The sequence below is a fragment of the Ailuropoda melanoleuca genome, chromosome 1, assembly GCF_002007445.2.
Source record: "Ailuropoda melanoleuca isolate Jingjing chromosome 1, ASM200744v2, whole genome shotgun sequence".
NCBI classification, from domain to species: domain Eukaryota; kingdom Metazoa; phylum Chordata; class Mammalia; order Carnivora; family Ursidae; genus Ailuropoda; species Ailuropoda melanoleuca.
The window spans coordinates 198,719,064-198,732,890 of NC_048218.1; the positions used below are offsets into that span (position 1 = coordinate 198,719,064).

Sequence of the window (13,827 nt, forward strand, 5' to 3'; positions counted from 1 at the left end):
TTTATTGTTTCTGTGTGAAAGAACACAAATGCTTTTTGAAAATTGCTTCGGCATAAACCTCCCTTCTCCAGGAAGTATTTCTGATCCCCCCCCCCCCGCAGCCAATCCCTGGCCCAGGCAGGTTGGGTGGCCCCCACAGTGCCCCCTCCATGTCCCCATTCTGTGCTTCCCTCCTTCCGAGGCTCAGCGGGGTCCACCGGGCTCCTCCCCCTTCGGGGTCCCCACAGGCCCCATGGCACCCCATCCCTCTGTCAGTGCCCACACACAGCAGGTGCAGGGGACACATGCCTAGTACAATGGTGGTCTAGAAGAGATGGTCTGCAAACATCTCAGGAGCCCAAGACGCTGCTGAGGGAACCCCTGTAAGACAGATGAAATTCTTCTTAGGAAAGATATTGGAAAGATCTTTAAAATAAATATGTAAAATAAAAGCATAAAGATACGAACACACAAACAGAATCATTTTTCATAGAGAGGAGGGGAGCGGTAAGGTCCCTGCATGTGGCCACAGTTATCCTTCCGGGGTTTTGTCCTACTTTAGAGGAACAGTCCAGTATCAGATAAAACAAAAACAAAAATGGTTAACAAAAGTTATGCCCCGAGTGCGGACTGGGTTGAAGCCTCCGAGGGCTCGTGCTTAGCAGCTCTGTCCACAGGAGCAGCGGCGAAGCCCCTAACTAAAGCCCTTGTTGGATGCCTCAGGGGTCCACAGGTCCAGCTTGCCCAGCAAATGGGGGGATGGGAAGGGAGACTTGGCTGGGAGCACTCAGCCTCCCATTCCATGAGCCCCTCCTCCATTCCATGAGACATGGGGTGTGGGGTCTCAATTGCAGGGCACTCTCCCTGTGACCCTCTCTCCCTACCTGCAGGCTGAAAAGGCTCACATGGGCAGGACAAAGATGGCACAGAGTGACCGTCCTCTCCCCCTACATCCACTCCAGGGCGCTGAGCCCTCCACATCTCTTAACGTGGTATGAGGGGAGTATCCGCCGGGCCATTCCCAAATGCCAGCCAGCCGAGCCTTCCCTCTGGGCCTCGGCAGCCCCCCTTCACCTGAGGCCCAGCCCCCACCCAGCAGACCAGAGGCAGAGGCATGAACTCAGCTCCTCTGAACAAAAATCACTATCAAGGCTCTGAGGCATATGCTGTCTGTGATTTAGTCAGTCTCCTCCCGCTCCCAAATTTAATTACAAAAAAAGAGGGGGTTTTCCCCAAGAACCTCATTCTTATGTATCCAAACCCAGTCCCCCACTTCCAAGAGGGAAGGAGGGACACTTTGTTGAGTCTGTGGGCTCACTACGGTCAGTCAGGAAGCTCACGTCGGCCATTACTCTGGGGCCCGTGTTTACCTAGCTTTGCCACTGTTGAGGCCATTCTTGGCAAGGAACCCTTTTCACTAAAACTGCCAGCTGCAGAGGAAGGGCAAGGGCTAAAACTGCATCAGGCAGGCGAGGTGGCAAGGCAGCCACCATGGAGGGTAAGAGGCTGCCACAGAGACAGGCCCTGAGTGAAGGCCAGCCCTCCCAGTGTCCGGCCTTGTGGCCCTGGGCACACAAGCTCTGGGCACCTCCGTCTCCTCCGGGGCAAAGTGGGATCTTACAAGGGGACAGGAGGCATTCTGCGAGGCTCTTGGCACAGGGAAGAGGTGAGGCAGGTCTCCAAAAGCCTCTGCCCCGTCTTCAGCATTTACCTTCTAGCACCTTCCTCCCTCCTCTGATCACAGGAGTCGGGGAGGCCTCTCGCCGGCATCTCCCCCACAGTGGCCCCACTGAATTCTTAATTCTCACTGGTGTGGTTGTTTCCATCTCTGAGAGGACGACCCCATGCCTACTGCTACGGTGGTCTCACAGGTCCCTGACCAGCATTTTTAGAAACAAGCAAATCTGATCTGTGCACTCCGCACCTCATGTCCCAAAGCAAGAGAATTACACAGAGTGTCTTCAGAAAACCCTGACTGGCACTTGACGAGGAATCCTCACTACCACCCTTCGAGCTGTGATCGTCCCCATTTCACAGATGAACAGACTGAATCTTGGTGAGGCTGAAGAACTTGCCCACTGTCCTCCTGTCAGATCTGTTGAATTCCACATCTCTACTTCTCCATTTACCATTCTGCCTGCCAACCATGAAATTCAAAATGTCAAGAATTGATTATAAAAGAGAAAGAGTGAATTGCTCCTTACAGGTTTTTTTTTTATTTTAACTTCAAAAACTTACCCATAATGAGGGTTGGCTATATTTTAAAACATAGCTGGGTTAGTGAGATGATTTTTTGTAAGAGCAGTAAAGGAGCATTCTCCGTGGACACAGGCAGGGACAAGTCACCCCACCTCTCCAAGCTGTGGGTCTTCGTCTGTACCACTGGGGTCGGGAGATTGAATTCATGGACCTTCTGAGGCTCCAAGTCTCTTTTTGGTCCTGGGACTAATCTCACACTCACATGCCAGTGGCCAGGATCAGCCACTCTTTTGCCCAGAAGCCAGCCAGCAGACGTACTGCCTTCCCCATTAAAATCTGGTATCAGACTCCACTTGGGCCTCTGGACAGCATTCTTGGGCAAAGGAGACTTTTTTTTCTTTTTTTTTTAGCTTGGGCCTAGCCCTCCCCACTTATATCCTGAAATGGAAAAATGGACTGAGCAGGCAATAGGGAATTTAAAATGAGCTGGGGAAAAAAAAAAAATCCTGCCACAATAAATCGCATCACAGTGGAGATCTCTATCTAACCAGAAAATTCTCAGCCCAGACAATGGCTCATTTATTTCCAACAATATTCAATACAACAGAATTCCAGGCCGACAAAAGGATTTCTACAGGTTCTTGGAGTTGGTTGCAAAGGGATTTAACCTACATAGAAAAGAGCTGTTCAATTATAGATTCCCAGGTGTGAGGGAGACCTTTGTAAATAAATTGTAAGGGGGTCCGCCGTAAATGCGGCTGCTTCCCTGGGGGAGCACCTCACCTACCGACAGCATGAGACAGAAGCGCCAGGGCCCTGCCTGGAGGACGTTTGGGTAAATATTTGGGTAGAGACGGCTGCTGCTGGGATGGTGAGCAGAGCCAGCTATCGGAGGAAATGGCCCGCTCTCCCCGGCCCGCAGATGATACATTTCTATAAACATCCAGGCAGGCAGGCTCTAAAGACTCCTGAGCTTTCCAAACACATTTCCTATTCCATGGTCAGCGAGACCGCATTGCGAGCATGGGCGGTAAAGAGGAGGCAGGAAACAGGAGGGTGGGGAGGGGTCTGGAAGGCAGCCTTCTAAATTTAACACGCAGTGGCTTTTAGGCCGAGTGGATAAAAAATAAATTCCAGTGCTTAAAGCTCTTATCTTTGTTTACCATTTCCCCAAACAGTACGTGACCGGGGCTCGGACTTGTAGACTGAGCAACGGAGATGCGCGCAGGAATGAGGGACGGGGCTGCAGGGGGTGGAGCTGGGGGGTAAAAAGAGCAAGTAGTCCTCTTTCACGTGACATTTCCTCGGCCGGCAAGTGAGCCAGTACCTGCCAGTGTCACAGGCTGTCCCTGGCTAGATGGGGTGGGGCCAGGGGAGGGGTGTTCGTGATGCTTCGGACCACCCTAGATGTGGAAGGCACCACGGGGTCGCCCACGTCCACCTCCTTTTGATGAGGGATCCGTGAATATCTTCCAGTGACCTTTTCAGATGCTCAGGGACAGCTTTTGAAAATCTCCAGGGGGCACAGGGCTTGCCTATCTCATTAAGTTCTAGTCATTGGAAAATCCTTCCCTATATCGCCTCAAAATCATCCTCCCTGGGCCTTACAGCCTCGGGCCTGGGTCGCCCCACTAACTGGAGACGCAGCACGTGCTTTTCCTTTGTCACATGGCTGCTGCTCTGTCTGTAGCAATGCTCTCATTTCGGCCCTTGGTTTGCTTGGGTCCCTGCCCCAATTCTTTCAGTGTGCCTCTAGAAGCAGTATGCCAGCCCCAGCTCCCTCCTGCTCGCTCCATCCCCTCTCCCCTGCTCATCTATTAACCCCCCTGATGCTGGCTTTGGTCTCCCCTCCCCCACTCCACTGACTGATGCAGTGTCCTTTCCTTGTCCCTAATCTCTGTGGCTGTGTCCAGGAGATCCGAGACCCTGTCCAGAGTCCCTTCCTTTCCAGTCCCTCAGCCTCCTTTCCCTGGGTGGCCCTGTGGTTCAGTCCTCAGCGCCCTTCTCTTCTTTCTGACCCCCATCCCAGGGGACTCATCCCCCTTTGTGCAGCTGAGCTGGACCCCATATCCTCTTGGGGCCCCCCCCACACAAGCCTGCCAAAGTGGAGCTCTGCTGGAGAGGCAGACTCGCCTAGACCCGTCCTCTTTCCAGCTCTCAGCCACCCAGGAATGAAACCTAGCGATGGCTTTCATCACTTCACTCCCTGCCTCCTTACATCCGAAGACTCACCTCTCCTGGTTGTCCTTTAAAATTACGGGGACTCAGTATCGCGCTGCACATGAGAATTTCCCAGCGAGCTTGGAGAACACTACCAATTCCTGCACACCAATCTACCAATCAATGCTGAATATTTCGGGGTGGGGCTCTGTCCTCAGTGGGGAGCAACCAAGATGGAGAATCGCTGTTTATATTGCTTCCCTTTCAACCCCTTGCCCACTCTGACCACTGTACTGTCATCAGAGCTCCCCACTATTGCCTGGACTATTGCAATAGTCTCCCATCTTACTGTCCTATTGACCAGCTCTTCCAACTGTCCACGATTACATCATTGTCAGGGCACAAAATAACCATTTTCAGTATGTCACCTCTGCTCCTCCAACCTTCAGTGGCTCCCTATTACCATAATAATAAATCTCTGAATAAACAAGTAAACAGTTTCCCAAATACAGAGTGAGTTGAATGCATGGAACTGGGTCTCGTCTCCTCTCCCCCCCTCATCCCCGCACTCTGCTAAGGACATGCCACACCCATGTCCTAGACATACTCACGGTCTACGTGGGGAGAGAGTGAACAAAAATATTTTCTTTGCAAATTAAATGCAAAACACTTTCTCCCCAGTGCGGAGAAGGTGGCTGGGTGATTGAACTGCCATTTACTTGAGGCTTACTTCTTTAAACATCATATACAATTGGCTATTAAGGGAAAGAACAGAATCCTAAATATTATGTAACAGCAGATAATCCAACGACTCAAATCTAGTTGATCTGAGAATTTTATGCTTATGAGTGCTTATGTCTGATAATTGGGACAATTTTTAAAAACCAGGTGATTAGGTGTGTCTTATTTGTCCCTACCTCCCCTTTTCCCTCCATGCCCACTACAGGGATAAATAACTCTGCTCTCCCAATAATACACTATTTTTTCTCTCAACCCTTTCCCAAAATAGAGACAGGGGCTGGGTTTCAGCGTGTCAGAGGGGCAGGCGGAGGGAAGCAGGCAGAGCCCACAGTGAGATGGAATCGAGGGAACGGGCGTGTGTTCAACTGTCAGTGCCACGCCTCACCATGGCGAGTCTCCAACACACGGCCCAACACGCGAGCAGGCGCGGGCGAAAGCCTACCTCGTGCGTATTCTGTCAGAGTTTTAAAAGGCAGAGTAATCTCTCGAGTGAGAAGGCAGGATAGTGGTTGCCCTTGGCGGGGGCTGTGACTTGGAGGGTCACGATGACACTTCAGAGTGCTGGCCATATCTGGGTCTTGAGCCGGACGTGGACACACAAGTGTGCTCGCCTTGTGAAAAGTCACTGAACTCTGTGCTTTCCTTTGTGTAATATATATATATTTTTCTGTTTGCGTGTTATTCTTCCATGAAATGTACATAAAGAAAGGAAGGGAGGGAGGAAGCAAGGAAGGGGAAGAGGGAGAGAGCGGAGAGGGAGGGAGGTCAAGGCAGTCCAGCATGACGGGCAAGTCTTGGAATTTGAAGATATGGATTTAGTTCTGACTCCACCATTTACCAGCTGTGTGACCTTGGATAAGCCACTACCCTCTCTGAATCTTCGGTTTTTTCATCTATAAAGTAGGCAACAAACAGCCCCCTACCTGCCACACGGGGCAGTTGTGAGGACCCAAAGATAAGACAGATGTAAAAATCCTTCTGTGTGCAGCAAAATACTGCAAGAGGCGAAGCTGTTGCTATCTTCCATCTCTGAAGACAGGAATTCCGGCGGAAAGTAAGGGACATCAATAAAGCTCCACTCAGGGCCACGGGTGGTAAGGGCTAGCGCTTGTGGTGGTGGGGGTACACATGTGTGTGTATGTGTGTGCACGCGTGTGTGTGTGAGTACACACACAGGTGGGTTTATGTTCTTTCATTACAATCTCCTCACCTAATCCCTTAATGGCCCGGCCCTCAGAGCACGAGAGTACCTGGAATAATCCACAGGTTTATGTGAGGTGGGTTCTCTCTCCTTTCACTTAAAGTGGGTGTAAAAAGACACTATATACCCGCTCCTAATTACTTTTTCTAAGGTCTGGACACATGTCTGCATCTAGATGTGCCACATTCTTCAAACTAGCATGCAGGACTTTCGGGGCATCAGCTGGGCAAGGCAGTGATGTGGACAGAAAGACCCCCCCACCCCTCTTGTGTGGGCCCATCGCTGGACTCTCAAAGCCAGCATGTCAGAGCCTCTGTTTAGAGAACCGGTCAGCGAGGAGTGCAGGTCCCTGCTCGGGCCTCGCCCACGGGACTCAGGGCTCATGTCGGGGGACTGGTCAAATGGGCAAAGCCAAGGTTGTGACATTTTCCACAGTCTGGTTTCATATTGTCGTCTCATGTTCCCCAGAGAATGAGAGCGAATGGAAACCTTTATTCTTCGTACTGGCTAGAGTCCCCAGCTGGAGCGCCAGGCCCTCAGTGATTTCAAGTTCCCTGCGTCTGGCGGGCCGGGGCTGGCAGAACGGAGCCCCCTTTCTGTGACACCACATCCAGCGACAAATGCCATATTACCAGTCCTCTTTGCTGCTGTTCCAACTGCTTGGGGAAGACAAAATTGAAGCCACCCCCACTTCTGTTTCCTTCAGCAGAATAAGAGAACATTAATTTTTCTATTAGGTTCCCTGAATCTCCAGGAAAAATCTCTTTGAAAGTGGTGACATTTTTGTTTTCTTTTCCTCCTTTATTCTCCACATCCTATCTACACACACCCAGCATGTGGTGTTTGTGTAGGTGTGAGTGACTCAGAAGGGGCGTGTGCGTGTCTGCATGCATGCATGTGTCTAGCTCTCAGAGAAAATGGCACACAAAAATCTAAATGTGGCAAGATGACATTAATAGGTCAGGAAATAGTATCATTTCCTATTTAAAAGGATTTACCCATAGATTTTCCAAAAAGTTCCCTTAACCATCAGGTTTATCCATTGCATTTAAATACTGGTTTACGGATCTAAGCTATATGACAAAAAGACTAAGAGACCAAGGACCTTAGGAAATAAAATTAGAAGTTACTGCCCACTGAGGGGCTCCTGGGTGGCACAGAGGTTAAGCGTCTGCCTTCGGCTCAGGGCGTGATCCCGGTGTTATGGGATCGAGCCCTGCATCAGGCTCCTCTGCTATGAGCCTCCTTCTTCCTCTCCCACTCCCCCTCCTTGTGTTCCCTCTCTCACTGGTTGTCTCTATCTCGAATAAATAAATAAAATCTTTAAAAAAAAAAAAAAAAAGAAGTTACTGCCCACTGAAAATCAAATATAGAAGGAAAAAAAATCTGGAAAATTAGGGAACTTTGGATTGAGAACATAAAGCACGTGGCAAAGATTCAGTTTGTTTTAATCTATATTTTCCCCAATATTTAGCAATCAAATATTTACTATTTAATCAATATTTCCCACTATCAGATAATAATATTTAATATCTATTTTCAACCTCCTAAGAGCACAGTTACTTATTTTATGAAATAAGTCCCAGCTGAAATAAGTTCTGTAGAATTTTAAAATCACTTTCTTCCTTAACACATCCTTATAGGATCATTTAATACATGCCACAGAAGGCCTGGTGATGAAATGAGCTCCCTGCCACCAAATACATTCAAACAGAAGGATTATCTGCTCATTTGGTGCATTACGGTTTCCAGAGCCCTGTCACCTTACTGTCTCCTTCGCCCTGCCCTGCGAGCTGGGCATGACCTCAACTTACAGACCCGGTGACCTGTTGATGTTGCCTTGGCAACTGGCCCCAGGCCACAGCTGCTGGGTGATGGATCCAGGCTGGAGACCCTGGCTGGGCCCTGTGACCACCCCGAGGCTTGGCCAAGGTCAGGGAGAGAGGCTGCTGCAGCCTCCTCTTTGGGTGGGAGCAGGACAGGTTGATTCTAATTCTGAGTAATACGGCCCGTGCAACATGAGTCAGGGAGAACCCTCGGGGATCCCTTTATAACGTCATCTTCTGGAAACACAAATGCTTAAAGTGCTTCCTGGCTTGAAATGAGCGGATACTCTGCACAGCCCCCCCGCCCCGGGTTCTCCTGAGATTCCAGGCCGGTGGGCCCTCCTCAGCCCTCAGCAGCACAGAGGGTCTGAGCGCCAAGGGCAACAGCAAGGGAGGGGCTGGGCCAGAAAGCTCAGCTCGCAGCTCCCGGCCTCCTGCCTGCGAGGACACTGCTGCTATTTTAAACATGTCTAATTCTTTAGTGCAGCTCCAAGTCTTTGCACGGGGCTCTGCACACGCTCTTGTTATTTACACTGCTGTTTAGTGTTTCAGCTTTTTTTTTTTTTTTGAAGGAAAAGTTTAACCTAGACAAATTAGAAGACCACTTGGGAAAACTATGTCCCCCTCACCCAGTGTCCATGAGAGTCCACTGTGGCCTCTCTGCCCACTGCTCTCTGCTTTCATCCATGTCCCCACATTCCCCCACTTCCACGTTAAAAAAAAAAAAAATCCCAGATGTCCTATCATGTCATCTGTAAATATTTCATTCTGTATTTCTAAAATACAAGGGCTGTTTTCTAAAACAGGACCACCATACCATCATCACACTAAAAACAAATGAACCATAATTTCCTACATGTATCGAATACCCAGTCAGGGTTGAATGTCCTGTGATGGACTCGTGGATTTTTTTAGATTGGTTTGTTTGAACCAGCATCCAAACAAGCCCACCCACTCTTCACTGGCTTCTTCTTATTCACTAAATTCTTATTCACCAGGCACTAAATATCTCAGTTTAGGCATCACTTCCTCTGTCAGCTTCCCCGATCCCGAATGCCTGGGGTGTCTGTCCTCTGTTCCCTCACAGAGACCTGTGCTCACCACTCTCTAACCCTCACCACTGCTTTGCGTCCTGAGACAGACCGTGAGGTCTAGGAGTGGGGGAAGGGTCCGCATGTGTCAAAGTCATGTGCCCTGTGCCTAGCACAGTGCCTGGCCAACAGTAGGTACCAACTCGGCTCGTGTCCGATGAATACGTGAATGAATGAGTTCTCAAACAGAACTCTGTTTCCCTTTCCTCCTAAGACTGTTCTACAATACATTCCACATTCAGTATAATGACTTGCTTCGAAGGCAGCTTCACCAAAGAGCAGAGACTTGATCATTTTTGGATCCTCAGCGCTGAGCCCAGCACCTGACAGGCAGTAGGGGTTCGTAGAGGGATTGCTGAAAAAGGACAGGGGTTTTCTACTTAGTTCTATCTGTGTGCTTTGTCTTCGAAGGCTTTCCTCTCTGGGTCTCATTTTTCTCATGTCTATAATGAAGAATTCGGATTCATGATTCCTAAGTCTTTTTGGGGTACAATTTATGATTCTGAGTAGGGGCCCAGCATTGCTGGGGAGTCCCCATTTGCCATACACTTGCTGCCCTCTGCTGGCAGGACTGGTGCAGGACGCCTTTATCCCCGAATTTCCCGAAAGAACTACAGGGAGGCAAAGGTCCAGATGGATGGATGGTCTGTCAGTGGGATAGGGACTTGAATTTCATTGCCTCACCTGGGTTTGATTAAAATGTCCAGGCGTGAGCCTCCCTCCACCCCATCTGCCCACTCCTCCCACGGGAAGGATCCCTGAGGTAGATCGCAGAAGGACGAAGGCAGTGAGTGGTCTCACCCCAGGGTTCACATTACAACGGCCGGTGGTGGCGGTGGGGTTGGAGGGGCTTCAAAAGGAGAACTGGCGCCCCAGCCCCACTTCAAACCAACAGACAAATCCTTCAGGGCAAGGCTCAACCATCCTTATATATTAAAAGCCATCCCACTGCTTCTGATGTTCAGCCACATTGAGAACCACTGGACCAAGCTGATTTTTACACGTGTTATCTTGAGCCAAAAGCTTAGGAACACGGTAGAAAGCTCATCCAGAGAAAGAATAAATGAAGACTTTGACTTTATAATATCAAATTCCCTTAGCCTGGTTTTAAAAGTTTTATTTCTCTGACAAATGCTGATAGCTTCTAAATCACAAATTTTGTTTGGAGAACCAATACCATTTACTGCGAAGGATGCTGCTTGCTGATCTGATTTTTTTCTTTTTGAGATTTAGTTCTATTTTTTTGTTTTTTTTTTTTTCGTTTTTCCTTTTTTTTTTTTTTTTTTTTTACATTTTCTGCATTTGTTAAGTCTCCGTTGGTTGCAGATAAGAGAGTTCAGCTGTTGTTAACTGAGGCCATAAACAAGAAAATGCTTGAAGAGTTCAGATCCACCACCCACTGGGCTACTTTCAAACAGAAACTGGAGCTCTGTTTCTCTCTGCACATTTAGTTCATTTCTTCTTTCTCACAGCCAACTGTAATTTTCTGCTCATTCATCCACAAGGCGGAACATGGTCGACAACAGATCATGACTCACCTGTGTTCAGTGTCCACCTGCTGGAGAAAAACTCCTTTCTCTTTGTACTAGATCCAAACTTCCAGACTGGTGTCGCCTGTCCCTTGGGTCAGAGGCTCACCCTTGGGCCAATCAACCGTGGCCTGCATGGCCAACTCCACAATTCTTTTACACAACACAAAACTATGGGGCTCCTCATTCAAAAGGCAGGGGAAAGTGCCATTAACAGTAGATAGAAAGGTTCTCCCTCCCTTTGTTCTTCTTTAGCATGAATCTTGCCATTCGCCTTTACATCATGCAACACCGGTTTTAGATATAAATATCAGAGCATTTAACTAACTCACATGCACAATCACTGAAATGACACAATTTGTATTTTGTGACTCACAGGCCAGAAGAAACAAGCACAAACCAAACTACTAAGCATTAGAAAGAAGAAAGGTGGCTCCCCCAAGGAGGCACACTCCGACACCCAGGGGTACTGCGTGGGCTGGGGAGCCAGGCCCTCGCTGTGTTTGGGGGTCCTGCCCCATCCTGCTAGCCCCTAGACCCATGTAGGGCAGCCGTGTAGCCAGCTGCAGGCCAGCGAACGGCTCCCTGAGGTGGAGCAAGGCCACTTGAGGCTCCTCCGTGGACAGCTGGGGGCGGCAGCCTGGACTTGCCCCCAGTGCTGCCCCCTGCTGCTCTGGGAGGGGAGGTCAAAGGAAGCAATCCTCCAAGCTGAGGACCGCTCTTGCATCAGCACTATCTGGTTGAAAGGGAGAAAGTCACCTACCAAGCAGGTGACCCACTCTGGCTCCATAAGGAGTCAGGTGAGAGGGAGGATTTGGGGAAACCCAGCAGAGCAGCGTTAAAAAAGCCTCCATGACCCCATTCTAACCCTCCACCCACATCCTGCTCCCCAGCTCACATCCCATGTGTCCCTCCTCCACAGCACAGGGGTGAAGGTGACAGTGTCACTCCAGTGGGCATTGTCCAAGGGACCCTGGGGTTCCCCCAACACAGGGTGCTGGGTCATGCTTCTCCATGCCTTCGCCCTTGAGTATCTAATCCATATTTCCCGACCTTTCCTAATCTGGTTGGGGAAGAACAAAATCTTCTTGTCTTCATTTGTATTGTTCATCACAGCAACTTTATTTCTCCTTCTATGCTCTGCTTGTTCATACCCTTTGACCATTCTCCTACGTGTTTCTTTCCTTACTTAGAATAGCTCTTTGGCTTTTGTCACTATGCATCTTTTACGTGACTGGAAATTTTGCTCTTTTTCTGCGATTTCACACTGCGTCTTTTAACTTTATGATATACCCATTGCTGCCGCTGTGCCACCCCTGAGGCTCAGTTTTCTTATCTGAGAGATGGGAGAACGGCTGCCTCGCGGGTCTGCAGGGAGGATTAAGCCACCACGCCACCCTCTCTCTGTACATGCTCACAGCTGCACCTCTCTCTGTACATGCTCACCTGCTGCCGTTGCGTTAGAACCAGCCTTCTCTGTAAGACGCCGCAAGGTCCCCAGGTCCCGCGGCTGGCCGGGCTGGCCCGCAGTAACATCCAGCAGCACAACGCCAGTCCGCGGGAATGCACGGGGTGCTGACCTAACGCAGCCTGGGTCGCACTGATTGCATTTTACCGAGTCTCCATTTACGAGTCTGCTCAGTCAGAGCAGGACTCTAAAGCTAATGGAGCAGCCCGAAAGCTGTGGGACTCAGTGTAACTCAACTTCCTTCCTTTGTCACCACCCCTCCACCAGCCGGCGCCTGACTACTGCAGCCTCCAGGAAGGCCTGCCCTACCTGGACATGGTGATCGCGGAGACCTTGAGGATTTACCCACCGGCTTTCAGGTACACCTGTGCTCCCCCCTTCCTCCCCCTGCCTAGCCCCTGCATCCCAAAGCCCCTTCGGGGCATCACTGTCTAGGATCCTCACCAGTCCTCAGTCTGTCACCACCTGTGTTATCAAGAATGCTGGACTTAAGTTCCTGGAGAGCACAGTCTGAGTCTTGGGTTTCTTTGTATCTTTGGCACAATGCCTTCCATAGAGTGACCACAGCAGTAAATGTCTGGCTCATTTTCCTCTAGGTTAGCTACCTTCTCAAAGTGTCACTGGCTTGTTCTTAACATGACCTTCCTCCCCAACCCAAGCCAATCCCCTTGGCCTCCCAGCCTTGAACGGCGTTGTTTAGTCCCCCCGCCTGTTCGTCCATTCATCCGTTCTTTCATTTGGCCACTATTTAAGGAGCTGAATACTGTGCCAAGCACTGGGAAATCGTCCGTGTACAGAACAGATAAAACCCCTGCCCTTGGAGTTGGCGTTCCAGGGGGAACCCTCCAAGGCCTGGGAGGCCTCTCCTCACTCTCCAGCAACCCACCCCTGCCCGGTCCTTCGAGCTCCAAACTGACACTCGCTGCCCCAGGCAGCTTGCCTCTCCTCCCCCAGCATTTTTGAGCAGACTGTACTTCCTATTAGATTCTTGGACTCTTCTTACCCCCTCTGCAACATCTCACCCATGGACATCCGTTCACACCAGCCTGTAAGAGCCTCGAGAGCAGGACTCTGGTCTTCTGCTTCTTTCCAACTCCCCTGAACAAGGCATTCCTGCGGCACAGGGTCTTAACTTGGGTCCCCAGGCCCCTAGGGCAGGAAACAGTGGCCAGATTTCAGGTTCTAGAAGCAGAAGGAACACAAAGCATTTAACCTATCAATCCTAAGTTCCACTCTGCATTTCTAAAAATTAGTATACCTCATCATCCCTATGGAGGTATCTTTTGCCATTCTAAAAGAGAAAATGTGGATGCTCTGAAGGTATCTCAGAATTACATTCCAAACCAAAAACATCGCAGAGAGTGTGACTGTAGATATTGCCCAAAGTGTTCAGACCCGGAGCAAATACAGAGAATTCCAGAGATGTGAGTGGAACCACATGGTCCTCAAGCACCCAGGGTTTTAGTCCCCTGCTCTTGGAGCAGTCAGGAACCCCAGGACTTGCCTTGCTGCCCTCCTGACACCAGCATTAAGACCGATTCTGTGGGCCTTCCCTGATTTCCTTGGGAGCCACAGAGCAAACTGTCATCCAATCTTTGTTTTTTTTAATGATTTATTTCCAGCTTCCTTCCAA

The 13,827-nt window shown here is 49.8% G+C and overlaps 1 protein-coding gene across 4 annotated transcripts in view; it reads left to right on the forward strand.

The window, feature by feature from the left end:
• The window catches only part of TBXAS1 (thromboxane A synthase 1), a 161,545-nt gene that overhangs the window by 140,817 nt on the left and 6,901 nt on the right, over window positions 1-13,827 (forward strand). For all 4 annotated transcript variants that reach the window (XM_002914194.4, XM_034637958.1, XM_034637962.1 and 1 more), the window contains one exon: window positions 12,462-12,553. In XM_002914194.4, the coding sequence (XP_002914240.1) occupies window positions 12,462-12,553 (92 nt within the window). The remainder of the gene's footprint in view (window positions 1-12,461; window positions 12,554-13,827) is intronic.